General features: G+C 44.5%; 1 protein-coding gene and 1 non-coding gene across 2 annotated transcripts in view; both read right to left on the minus strand.

Annotated features, from left to right (window-relative positions):
- Positions 1-2,466: 2,466 nt before the first annotated feature.
- On the minus strand, positions 2,467-2,538 carry TRNAN-AUU (transfer RNA asparagine (anticodon AUU)). Its single transcript has one exon. It is a non-coding gene; the product is annotated as a tRNA-Asn (tRNA).
- An 8,744-nt stretch (positions 2,539-11,282) lies between these two features.
- LOC149017611 (uncharacterized) overlaps positions 11,283-13,828 on the minus strand; it is an 81,707-nt gene continuing 79,161 nt past the window's right edge. Inside the window, exons 23-24 of the mRNA XM_089153023.1 lie at positions 12,193-12,360; positions 11,283-11,443 (exon numbers count right to left, since the gene is read on the minus strand). Of these exons, the coding sequence (XP_089009149.1) occupies positions 11,283-11,443; positions 12,193-12,360 (329 nt within the window). The remainder of the gene's footprint in view (positions 11,444-12,192; positions 12,361-13,828) is intronic.

Genomic DNA, 13,828 nt, shown 5'->3' on the forward strand with positions numbered 1-13,828 from the left:
GCAAATTCAATAGCAAAGAAAAGAAGCAAAGCCAGCTACCACAAAGACAAAGAATCAGACTGAAGGATGGCACCCCCTTTACGAACGGATGGTTCTTTCTTTCCCGCTTTAGTCCCTTTATTTAAGTCTTTTATTCTGGCATTAGATGCCAGTTTCGAGTGTACTGAGGTAGGAAAAGCGCTTTGTTGGACAAATAGTTGTGTAAGGAAAGAAGAGGCTAGTCTGATAGCTTCTGTTAGTCAGATTCGTATACGAAGGAAAGAGCAGAGATCTCGCATTCCCACTGGCTTGACTCAAGGGGGGGGAGTCCATAAGAAGGAAAAGAGGAAAGAGTAAATGCACTCCAGTCTTTTGCTCTCCTTCACAAATGGAGGATGACGATAAGAAGAGACTGGATTGCTGGCTCTGACAGGGACGAGAGAAAGCAAAGGGGAACTTAGCCAACATCGACCACTCACCTTGAACCACAGCGCAACTGTGATTGACAGACATGAGAGCCCTATCGATGGATCAGATAAAAGCCCTTCTGCTGCCTGATACCAAAGGCGCCGAAGAAAGCTTGTGGATGAAGTCAGCCGTCCCGAGCGAAAGGATTAGGCTCCGGCTTTGTCTGAGCTTGGAAGATGAGGGCGAGCCGGTTCTTGCCCGAAGTGAATTGATGCTACAGAAGTAAACACTTCTGTGGAATGATTTTCCCTATCGCAGTTATTTCGTGCTTCGATAGGCAAGAAGAAAGCAAGATACTGTGTGTCCCCTAATGAGACATAGCGAGATGGCAATTTAAGCCATTTTTCTCAAGGAAGATTGCTATCTATGATTGAACCATCAACGGGATTGAGTGCTTTTCAGCTGATCCAGTTGATCTGGCTTATGTACCGGCGCCATCAATGTCAGGTTCGCTCGCTAGTTAATGAAAGCAAGGATTTGATTCTTTCCTGCTTATCCTATCCTGCCTTCGTTGCCATTAGTGCGTATAGCCTGAATGTCCACGGCCAGAGCCTTCGTAGCCGGCTTAGATGGCCTTCATTCCCATTGCCCTTCTTTTCTGCTTATCCGTTTATTGATGGCAGGGTTGACCTTTGCCCTGTGGCGCTCTGTTCGTATACACTTACTCAACGGAAGAGAACTCGATCTGTCAACGCGGGCGACAACCCAATGGCAATAGAGAGAGAAAAAGCATTTAGTCATTGGATGGATTTTTCCCTCCCTAGCTCGATAGGGTGGATCGAATCCCAGCTTGCCAACGTTGACTTCAGACTTGGTTTCGACAAAATCTCTGTGCTTGCTCTATCCGCTGGCATAGGCACGGACCTTGAACAGGAAAGATTCCCAGGAACGGGGCCTAGATCAATGGCCTATCCAATCTGGCTTGGTACGCGCCTGCTTTGTTGAGCCTCTCTGACTCCTTGCTTATGGTTTGCTGCCCTGGACCCATTTAGGGAATGGTATCTCGGTGAACAAGGTAGCTGTGTCACAGATATTCCGTTAATATACGTGGGAAGAAAGGGTGAACCTGAGCTGATTCCAGGAGCCAAATAAAGCCCTTTAACTGCCTGCCTCATCCCCTAGTGCATGAGAACCAAGCGCGGGCGTAGAGTCAGTTGCTGTTGTTGAGTTAAACAAAGGGTAGTCAGATAATAGGCGGATGGAAGAAAGAAATAAGGAGTAATATATAGAAAGTTATAATTAATTAAGTGAAATATCCGAAAAAAAGAGTAGTGCCCGAAGGCGCATTTGTTGCCATAGCCTTGATTTACTGCAACTCGGTGCACTCCTTCATTCCCATAGCCTTCCCAGGATGGCTTATCGGTGCCCTTTCTTTGAACACCCTTCAAGGAATACTTTATCTTACCGACCCCTTAGACCAGAAAGAAAGGGAATAACCGGGCTAATGATAGAGGAGGATATATGCGCCGAAGTGGAATAACCTACGGAGGAACTTGATCCGTGAGTGCCACGACACGTTGTGGGCTGGTCACCCAGGACAACGGCGCACACGGGCATTGTTGGAGTCGGCATATTATTTGCCTCAGATCAGAGATGACATAGAGGTAGGAATTTCTCGAACGAACCGCACTCCTTCGTATACGTCAGGAGTCCATTGGTGAGAAGGGGCTGGGGAAAGCTTGAACCCAATTCCTACAGTGATGAATATAAGCGCAATTGAAATTCCTGGGGAGTTATACATTTGTGTATTGATAAGACCATTCACTATTTCTTGAAGCTCGATCTCTCCCCCGGATGAACCATATAGCCAAGAGAAAGCATTCACCAGAATTGATTCGCTTGCCCTTGTGACTATGCTTTCTGTTCTGTGGTGAATGTCGACTCTTCACTCTTTCTTTCGTGGGAACAAGAATAGCTATAAAGAAGCTGTGAACTCTTCTTTATTCTCTCACCTGTAGGCGAGTGAGCGACCCATAGTCTTCTCCGCTCCTTAATATCCCCCTAGGGACAGGGAGGGAGCTTCCCAGGTAGGATTTGAACCTACGACTATTCAGTTAATAGCTGACCGCTCTACCACCGAGCTACTGGGATGGGCTTAAGGCATTGGCTTGCTAAAATCGACAAACAATCTTCTATTATTGGTTGAACCCCATAGGAGCTACATAACCATGGAGGTTACGGTATCGAACGAATCAAACACACTGAAAAAAAAAAAAAAATTGACTTCGATGTATCATGTACTTGGGCGGGAAACAAAAAGTCGGACACAAGACAGACCAGTCTATATTCTATATTTGTTTGAATGCTGTATTTCCAACAGATCCATCCCTCAGTTCCCGCCGGGCCGGGGAAGAAGGGTTAGATCCCATCCTTCTGCTTTTGAGCGAGAAAGAGTTCCTACTCCTTGCGAGCCAGCAGTGGGATTTCTGATCTTATGCCAGAAAATGTTAGTTCGCAGTTATGCATTTCGAGTTTGATTTCTATCTCTACTATCCCTCCTTCCTAAAAAAGAAAAGGGGTCCGGCCCCAGGGTTCGCTTAAAGTAAAGAGAGAGCTGTGAGTAAGTCTGAGATTATCTTTCTCTTATTCTAGGAGGACCCTTTTTTTAGGCTTTCCCCGTACGCAATAACAAGAACTCTCGGTACTCCAGTGGTCAATATGTCTAGTGCCAGTTCTATTCTATCTGCCTTCGACTTCGATCTATTTTGAGTTTGCTTCTAGGCATATCCCGTGACCTTGGAAAAGAAAGAACTTCAACAAGCTCCAAGAAATTGTATAACTTGGAGAAAGTACTCACTTTCCATTCCCTGAGACATAAGATCACAATAAACATTGTTTAGAAAGCTTACTCTTTCGTCTCGATAAAGGGGACGTAACCCTTCTTCAATATCAAACAGACGCTCGATTACCTCTTGGGCCTCCGGCGCCTGTTGGTAAGCTCACATCTACAGTAGTATCGCGATATACTCGAAACAGAATTACTAGTTTCGAGTATATCTTTTCTTTAACAACATCTATTGCTAAGTCAGTGACCTTTCGGTCCATATTTTCAAGATTCAATTGATTCATCATTTCGCCAGCCCTAATGCCGACAAGAATAGCTAGAGGCAGAGCCAAAGCCATACTAGAAACGAAGTCGGCAACGAATTGCTCCAGAATACTGTTAGATTCACCTTTTCTGAAAGAAGACTGCCAACTCGTATCCCGAAGATACAAGACAAGCAAAGCGGCCGGTCCTCCCCAAGTTTAGTGTAGTGGGGTGTAGTGTGGTGAGGTTTTGCCTCACGAGGAAGTGGGAAATTGGGGCAAAAGCCGAAACGGAACTAACGAAGATTGAGGTATACTCCGTGCTGCGAAAGTGATTCGGCCAGTAGGTAGAATACTGAGTCTTATTGAGGCCATGAAGACGGACAGTTTAGCCTGCCTATAGGGTTCGATTCGATCTTGTACTTTGGTACACTGAAGACCAAGCCAATCTCGACAAAGTGAAAAGTGGAATCGATTCGATCATTCAAGTCGGAAAGCATTTATCGACGCTAGGATCCGACCTACGTTAACAGCTTTCTTTTTTTATTAAATTTCGATTTAATAGCAGCAAACAATGGTTATTTCAAACACCGTCTACTGTCCCACCAACAAAGAAGACCAAGGGCGTCTTCTCTGTGCTTGGGATGAGAAAGGCTGCAATTTTAAAGGCAAGTAACCCCTAAGTGAGCTAGACTCAGCATCAGGAGAAAAGTTAGACGAGGTCCCTTCTGTCTTTTCACTTTTAAAAAACCTTCACTGCATCAACCATTTTTGGGGGAAAGAGATTATTCCCTGAGAGCTTGTCTGTTCCTTGACGCGGAAACTTACGGAGAACACATCTCACTGAAACCGAACCCAATCCTCTCATCTGAACTCAGACAAGATTTAACTCGAGTTCAAGCTTTCGTCACTTAGTCAGAAGGGATCACCTGGGCATGTCAAAGAACCGGCGCTACTAGACCTTGGTCGTCTCCGCTGGGCGGGGCTCACCGCAACCCGACTTCCTCTTGGATCCTTTCCTACTTTCCTGAATCCCATCTTTCGATCTTCTACATTTACCGAGGAAATCTCGACGAAAAGAGAATAAGACTCAATCAAGATCACAAACTATATCTCGTCACTTTACATGTTTCACTTTCAATGTGGAGACAGTTTCTGAACCAGAGCAGTCAATTGAAAGAAGAAAGCAAAAAACTCTCGTTGACCAAGAGAAGAGAAAAGAAAGAAGAAAGGGTCTTTCTGAAAGGGATACGCTATTTGTCTTCCCTCTGACGAGAAAGCCAACTTCCTCTTCTCAACTTTCAACTTCTCTTAAGTCATTCTTTATTCCGGAATTCCGGACGGAAGATCCGAATGCCTAATAGCCTTACCTTAAGTACTTTCTGTATTTAGTAATTCCTTTCTTTCTTTCTGGAAAGCTGGCCGAAGACCCTTTTATTGTAGGAGCTGCATGGATGACTGGAAAGCGGTAAGGTAAGGAAGACCTTTGCCACCTGAGAGCCCGTGATTCGATTCTTATTTAGAGTAGGATTCCCGATTCAACTCCGAAAGAGATGCTACTTCCCATCCTGGGCTTTATCCGTTCGCTGAGCACAATAGAATACAGAGGAATGCATTTCCATAATTGAAAATTGGAATTAAAGATAGCCTTGCTGCGGCCGGAGGCCTTTTACTAAAACGAGAAAAGAAAGACCAAAAGGCTACAAGCCAAGTCTCGGCTAAGACCTCGGGATGGGATATTTTGAGGTTTAGTGAGGGGATATTCTTTTGCCAGGAGATATGTACAAGTAGTTGATCTACCTGACTCCGCGATCCCTGAGGGGAGGTTGGGCAAAGCCTAATGATCCGAACCCGGCGCTTGTGGGAGAAGAAGCTTTCGCGGAATACAATGAAGTCTTAACACAGAAGGCAGTGGCAATTTTTCAGAAAGAAAGACTGATATGGTTGCAATGTAGAGATGAAAGACCTCGTTGACCTCTTTGTCTACGTCGGGCCTAATGAGGCAATTGGCTGAATAAATAGCCGTAGGGCTCGCCGACTGGCCTTTCTCGGCGCTTCTATCGAGTATGAAGAAAATGGGGACACCCCAAGCTTAAACCAGGCTTTCTACTAAATCTAAAAAGAAACCATAGAGAAGAACTAATGGGCGGACCAGACCACATAAGACGCCCTTTGAGAATGGAAAGAAAGAGAGGAGGGGTTCGCGGGCAGGGGAGGAAGCTCCTATTTAAAGAAGCGATTCGTTACACAAGGGATAACCTTTTCCCGGACTGGAGTACGGGAGGGCTCAGGAGAAGCATGAAACCGTAGGTAGGTACCATACAGGTCCTTACAGGGTACGCTACCTGGTCCCGTCCTTGTGTGAACCATGTTACTCAGTAGGTAGAATTCCGATGGCCCGGCCCCAATCAATCGAACGTCGAACAGGGAACGCCTGTTCTAAAAACAAAGGCGAGGCCTTCCTCATTGAGCAGCCAGATGGTTCGTTCCTCTTACTTCCTTTATTCGATGCGGCTATTCATCTAATTGTGTATATATATAAAGAAGAGGAAGAACTCCTCTTCTCCTTCCTCGAATTGTTTCGAAAAACGGAGACCCAGAATCCAAAGTCTTACGAAAAAATAGGGATCATGGTGTAATTTCTCAATCTAAGTCGCTCCTCTCCTTTAGAGTCGAGTTGCTTTCGCTCCTCACTTTTCAACTTTGAGAAAAGGATATGTGTGTTACTGGAGTTACGGCTTTGATTAGGCTAACTCGATATGAGGGCTTCAGTTGAAAGCCAAAGAAATGGGATCAGACACCTTTTTTTGAAAGATGTCTATCTATGTAATTTCTCACTCAAGTTTCACTATCATCGTAGAGTGATGATCGAGATCTGAGGGGTCAGAAAAAACAAGAGTTGTTGGCTCGGGTCAATTCACTCTTTTTTTATCGCAAGCAAATAGCCAAAGGGCTGATGAAAGAGCACCGTCTTCTCTTATTCCTGAAAACATCTGCAGAGCAGTTATTACAAAAAACTAGCATCTCTAACAGGAAAAGCAAAGACCTCCCGGTGGCCTCCTTCCTTGAGAAGAGTGAAAGCAGAATCAGACTGACGTGGGACTTCTGCCTTTTGTTTAGACAAAGGGTCCCTTTACTGTTGATGCGGCATAAAGGCTGTTAGGAAGTGAACAAGGATAGAGAGCCCAGTTCTTCCAGCTCACCTAGCCATTCCACTAACAAGAGATGGCTTTTTATTTTTATAATAACAAAGAAAGTCAGTGCTCACCCCCAACCAAAGCCTTGATGAGATTGAACCGTAGATTGGATTTCGACTTCCGCTCCTTCCCCTAGGACGGAGTGCGGAAAGTTCCACCCGAGAAAAATTAGCGCCTACTTATTGTCCGACCCTCGCTATTTGGTAATGAACACATACGGCGGGGGAAGGAAGCTAGAACAGAGGCTGAAGAAGCCTTCGTGACCCAATGAAAACGAGGAGAAGATCATAAGGAAAGGCTACTGACTTGGTTACAAAACTAGACTATGCAAAACATCTACCTACGAATCAAGGACGATTATTGGCATCTTTAAATAAATAGATCTTTGTGATTAAAACGATTCCTATTCTAAGGGTGACTTCACTCGCTTAAAAGAATTGTTTCGCGCGAAGGCTAAACTGCTTGCTTTCTGGTCCGCTTTGCTCCATCCTCTATTACTGCGTAGTGAGATTAATTGAAGAGGCAGGTGTGCCCCATCGCGTCATTTCATTAACCGCGGACGGGTTCAAACTGGAAGCACACACTGGACCTGACACAAGCGTTCATCAGGCCGCCGCTGCTAAGCATGGTAACTCTTTCCTTTTCAAAGAGACGACGGAAGCTCGGATTAGGAAGACCTCTCCAAAGAAGGGAGTGGCGACCTACTGGAACTTCATCTCCTATCAACCTGACTAGTGAGCTGACTAGTGAGCACTGCTCGACTATAAGAGCTTGCAATGCTATCTATGCAAAGCGAGCACTCATAGCGTAGTCGTTCTTGTTCGTTGTCGTAGTGAGCTAGTTGGGCTCCGTTACGCTTGCTTTCGAGCCTTCTTTATATTAAAGAAAGGAGCTTCCTAAGACGAGGAGAAGGGTAACGAAGTTAGACTGCCAATGCTTTTCACAGCCGGAGACGGACGGAAGGCCTAAGAGCTTATTTACCCACAAGATGAAAAAGGTCGGACCTTACGCTATTCCTTTCTCACGTCAAGAATTGCGGTCCGGGTAAAGCCCTTACTTAATACACCTTCGGGAGACTAGGGGGGTACACAGATAGAGGAAAAGAGTGAAAAGGTCTTATTGTATTGATTCCCGAAGTGAACTTACCTTTAGGGGTTCGCCTTAAGAATGTGGAGATGGATTACTTTTCTTCTTTCTCTGATTGCGCAGGAGCAGTGTCCGGGTTTCCAAGAGCCTACACCCCTGCCGCTTTCCCTGAGACTGTTTCCTATTCCGATGAGAAGTGCTTTTTCTTCGATTCGCTTGCCTTGAAGCGTAGAAAGTGCAAAAGTCTTCTCTTCGCTATCCGACTTCACTTCTAGCCACCCTGAGCTTTCACCTTCCAAGTAACCAGAGCAACCTTCCAGAGTTAGGCCCCGCCGAAGCTCGTCAGTTTATGACGAGTGGAACCTTAAGGCCCTCGGTTTTTATCCCTTTGAGCGTGTGGCCAAAAGCCTCCCCAGACAACGAGAATGAGATGTAAGCGGACAAAGTCAAGCAGGAACAGGTGACGAAGGAAAGGGTCAATAAAAGCTTCTTATGTGGCATTTGGCACTTGTCCATCAATCTATGTCTATGCTATTTTATTGACGTCAGGGGATGTGCCAAAGATATGCGACATGTGTTAAGCGGGACCCTTAGGGTCAAGTGTTCCATGGACTTGTTCCGTGACCTTGGACCGTGGAAAAACGTCCCGATAAAAGGGAGCTTTAGCTACCCCGAACTTTAAGTCGAGCAAAGATCCCAAGGGCATGTTGTTCCGCAGAGAAAGGGACCAGAAAAAGAGTTCACCAGTCTTTCATGTCGGACTTGTCCCCGAGCTCAAAGAAAGGCAAAAAAGGCGGTTTCACTCAGGTCCCGTATCCCTTCCACTCCCTTTCTTTCGGCCTTCGCCCTCATGTTTGAAGGTCTTCGACCATTCCTCGGGCTGCGCCCCCTCTGTTTTCCCTATGTCACTTCGGTCTACGACCTCCATGTCTTTCGGTTTTCACCTCCTTTTGTGTCGCGGCTCTCTCTTTCTGAAATCCTAAATTTGGAAGGCTTTTCGTTGCGGACATGGGCCAAAACCCATCAATGTCGGGTTCCACAGATAGAAGGAAGCCACCCAACGTGTAAGATGGTATAAAACCTCGGAAAGAAACCCTTCAACCTTGGTCCTCGGTCCGAAGGACGCCAAAGAAGTTCATATTGCGCACCGTCCGTCCTTCTTTATTGACTAAGAGCACGGATTAGCCGACCCCATAGGGTCTCAAGGCCCTCTCTATGTCCTTGGGTCGTTCTCTCCTTTTTTGCTCGCTCTGTCGCTTCGCTCCTTCACTCCCCGCCCTCAGAGCGGATTCGAGAGATCTTTGATAAGGACACTCGAAATTTTATTTATCAATCCCAATCCCTATCGGGAAACCCAAAGAGAAAGAAGGTAGAGACCTTGCGAAAGCACACCAACGGAGAGTTGTAAGTTGGCTGAGGATTCCGGATTCCTATCAAAGCTTTATCAACGCATCTCGAAATGGAATCCAGACAGCTAGGTAAAGGGCAAGCATATCGATAATCAAGAAGGATTCTAAGCTAGCAGGAATTTCATAGCAACCTTCAAAGATCGAATGATCCACATCTTGAAGTCGAAAAAGGAAGTGAAAAGCTTCGGACCGGAACTCTTTGCCTTTCAGTGAGTGTCTAACCTATCTTTTTTGCATCCTAAATGAGCGTTGTGCGCTCCTTACTTTTGCAAGAAATCTTTCCTTTCCCGATAGGCTTTATAAAGACATGAAAAAGAACATGTGTCCTTATAGAACCAATACCCGATTCTCCCTCTGTGTTCAAGGGACATATGACCTGAGTCTTGCACACCGAAGGCTCAAGCTCAAGGACATGGAGGAGAAGTCCGACCGGCGCCTTGAGACCTGTAAGGTCGACTAGCACCTTTCCCCCGAGCCTTGACCTGAAGGTTTAGAGCTCGGGTAAATTCTTGCAGAGACCAGTTCGATGGCAAGGCGGTTCCGCTTGCTTCCCTTGCCGAGAGACGGAATACATAGCTCCCTCTCCCGAGTTTCCCTTGCTGACCGAGCTTGGGTTTCATGGAGTAGCTAAGGCTGAGCGGTAACCTACCGATTCCCTTTCCGCGTTAATCTAGTTGCTACCCCCCGCTTGTTTCGTTGAGCTCGCTGTCTTTCGTTAGCTTCTGTCTCGGATGACACTCTTTTTTATGCGTTCACTAACACGACGACCCGCAGCTTCTGCTTCCGCTTCCCCTTTCTATCGTAAGAGAAAGCGTTGTCGCTTCAGCCCTTTCCGAGGCCATAGAACACATTTCTTTCGGTACACGCGCACACACGCATAAGGCCTTATTCCCTAAAACCAAGCAATAAGTATGGTTTTTTTTATTATTTTACTGGCTTCGGACTAGCTTATTAACATTATAAAGAATACCTTTCAGAGTGCCGGCAGAGGAAGTCGAAGACTTACTTGATGCTCTTAACGGCTAAGCGCTTTCACGCCGCTTTGCAAGCTCGGTTCCACTCAAGGCCCTGAAAGGGAGCGAACGATCATTCGAGTCAAGACAACCATTCGGGTTGTCCGGAGCGGGAACACGGGAAAGACAACTCCGCAAGCCAGGAGAGAAGAAGATGTACATGAAAGCAAGCGGACAGGGAGCCAAGCAAGCAAAACGTAAGGCCCACTCGACTGAAAGGAAACAATACGGTACACTCCCGCCGGGTCCGGAAAGCAAGTGAAGCGAAGCGCTGTGAGTGTTACCGTCCATACAACGAGTTTGTCACGCTACAGCTCCTGTAGTGAGTGCACCTACCGAGTAAGGTTTGGTAGCAAGCTACCTACTGCGAGTACGGATACGGACTATATCCCGAGAAAGGCAACATTGAAGACAAAGAGTGCCGTGGTAACTGACGTGTTACCTAAGTCATTGGGCTGGCTTTTTTTTTTTTTCTTTTTTTTTTTTTTTTTTTTCTTTTTTTTTTTCCCCCCCCCGCCGTCGGGGGCCCTCCTCTTTTTTTATATTTTTTTTGGTTCCTCTAAGGTTGGTTATTTTTTTTTTAAAAAAAATTTTTTTTTTTTTTTTTTTTTTTTTTTTTTTTTTTTTTTTGGGTGTTTTTTTTTTTTTTTTTTTTCCCCCCCCCCCCCCTCGCGGCGCCTCCTCTTTTCGTTTTTTTTTTTTTTTTTTTTTCCCCCCCCCTTATTTTTTTTTTTTTTTTTTTTGTGTTTTGTTTCTTTTAGGATTTTATTTCATATTTCGTACATGTGCTGTAAGGCTGATCAGCCATCTATATACCTTCTTAGGGGAAGAATAAAGGAGGGAATTGACTTACTCTGAGAGAGGAGAAGCTAATAAGGGACATCTTCTTCTTACTTGATATTGCTGGGCAATGCTCACCACCGACTACCAAGCAGGTCCATCGTAGGCAGGAATCTACTGTCTACGCTAGGTTTAGACCTAATCACATTCTACGGATTCACCAAGTAGATTAGGGACTGTTGTAAGCAATGTGCGATTTTTCACCGAAACATGGGGGTTTGGGGGTTACCAAAACCACCGAAATCCCGAGATACACCGTTTCCTCAAGAAGATCCAATGTATACTTCCTCTGAGATAGAGATAACACCACTAGCAGAATATGCCAACTTTAAACCTAGGAAATATTTGAGTTTTCCCATGCCTTTGATCTTGAATTCGGTTCCCAAAAAAGTCTTCAATGTTGAAATCTCATCCTCACTATTGTCTGTGACACAATATCATTCACATATACTAAAAGTAGAGTAGTGTGAGAACCACCTCTTTTAATAAACAAAGTGTGGTTTGCATTACTCTGTTTATAGCCATTAGATATCATTGCCTTATGGAACCTTCCAAACCACACTCTTGGAGATTGCTTCAACCCATATAAAGCCCTCTTTAACTTCCACTTCCACACTTTCCCATTAGTCTTAGTAGTAGAATACCCAGGTGGTACATCCATATATACCTCCTCTTGGAGTTCTCCATGCAAAAAGGCATTCTTCACATCTAACTGTTGTAAACCCCACACTTTATTAATTGCACATGAAATAATAGTACGAACTGTGTTCATCTTGGCAACAGGGGCAAATGTCTCCTAGTAGTCAATGCCATAAGTCTGAGTGAAGCCTTTGGCCACCAATCTTGCCTTGTGCTTGATCACAAACACCCATTTGCACCCAACAATCTGCTTTTCTGTGGGCAAAGTCACCAAGTCCCACATTTTGTTTTTCTCCAGAGCTTGCATTTCCTCCTCCATAGCTTCCTTCCAGTTCGAGTGAGATAATGCCTCCTGCTAAGTATTAGGAACAAAAGTAGAGGACAAAGAAGAAATAAAACTTTGAAATTCTGGGGATAAGGACTAATATGAAACATAATTGGAAATAGGATGTTTGGTGCAAGTTTGAGGCTGCTTTCTTAATGCAATTGGTAAGTCCAAAGTAGGATCAGAAGAAGGGTTAAAGACAAACTCACCTGGAGGAACAGATTGTTCAGGACTAGGAACTAAAGCTTTTAACTGGCTTGGTTCAGAAGGGGTCACTCGTTGCTTTCTTTGATAGGTCTTTAGAGGTCTAATCACCCCCTCTATATCATCCACCAGCTGTTCCTGTCCGGTCACTCCATCTTCCAATGGAGGATCATCTGTAGAAATATCAGGAGAAATATCAAAAGGAGGAATTAACACTGGAACCTCTTCACTAAAACTCTCCCCCTGAAGAGGTGTAAAGGAAAAATAAGGAATTTGTTCATGGAACACAACATCCATAAAGACGAAAAATCGATGAGAACTAAGATGATAACACTTATACCCCTTCTTCTGTGTAGGAGGATAACCCAAGAAAATGCACTTTAATCCACGAGGGTCCAACTTTCCATGAACATAGTGGTTCCGGACAAAGGCAACACGTCCAAAAACCTTAGGTGACACTGTAAAGGCTGTTGTTCCTAAAAGAACTTCAAGGGGACAACGTTGGTCTAAGATTCGAGAAGGCATTCGGTTAATTAGATATGCTGCAGTAAGGACGGCGTCACCCCAAAACCGAGGAGGCACACGCATAATAAATATAAGGGAACGTGTACCTCAAGTAGGTGTTTATTCTGGCGGTCAGCAACCCCATTTTGAGGTGGACTGTCGACGCAACTAGTTTGGTGAATGATGCCATAGTTTGTTAAGTAGGAAGGGAATGCTCCACCCAAGTACTCAGTTCCTTTATTTGTATGAAGGTTTTGACTGTCCCCCAAACTGAGTCCTAATCATATTATGAAAATTTTGAAAACACAAGAAAATGTCACTTTTTTGGTGAAGTAGGAAAACCCATGTGGTCTTAGTGCAACAATCAATAAAGATAACAAACTATCTATGACCAGATAAAGACACGGTTCGAGAAGGACCCCACACATCAGAGCGAATGACTAAAAAAGGGATTTTATTACGATGATCTGAAATAAAGTAAACATGCTTGGTCTGTTTGCCAAAATACATGCCTTACAATAAAAATCATTCAAATTACATCTTTTAATCAGATAAGGAAATAACTTGGACAAAATAGGTAAAGGAATGTGGCCAAGACGACGATGTCACTGCAATAAGGTAAAAAGTGCAAGAAAGGTGGAACTAAAGACCGTAGAAAGACCTGATAGGGACCAATATATCCCCCTTTCTGTCTACCATTGCCAATCATAAGCCTCGTTTCTAGGTCTTGAAACACACAATGAGAAGGAAAAAAAGTTATTTTGTAGTTCATATCACAAGTAAGGCTACTAATAGATAAAAGATTAGCTGAAAACTAAGGAACATGCAAAACATTAGATAAGATAAGAGAAGGTAAATAGATTATAGATCCTTTCCCAAAGATAAGGGAGAGAGGCCCATCAGCCGTTCGAACATCATGGGCAGAAGGAACAGATGAATAAGAATGAAACAAAGTAGATGAGCTTGTCATATGGTCGGTTGCCCCAGAGTCGATTATCCAGGAAGGATGAGTCAAATTGACATTGTGACAACCAAAAATACTAGTAGGGAATTGTGGATCAACAGAGGGAACAATGACAGAGGCTATACTTGCATTGGAAGTTAGTACTGGAGAAGATGAGTCAAGCCTGGACATCA

The sequence above is a fragment of the Hakea prostrata genome, chromosome 4, assembly GCF_041222555.1.
Source record: "Hakea prostrata isolate BN-2017 chromosome 4, UWA_Hpros_2, whole genome shotgun sequence".
Lineage (NCBI taxonomy): Eukaryota > Viridiplantae > Streptophyta > Magnoliopsida > Proteales > Proteaceae > Hakea > Hakea prostrata.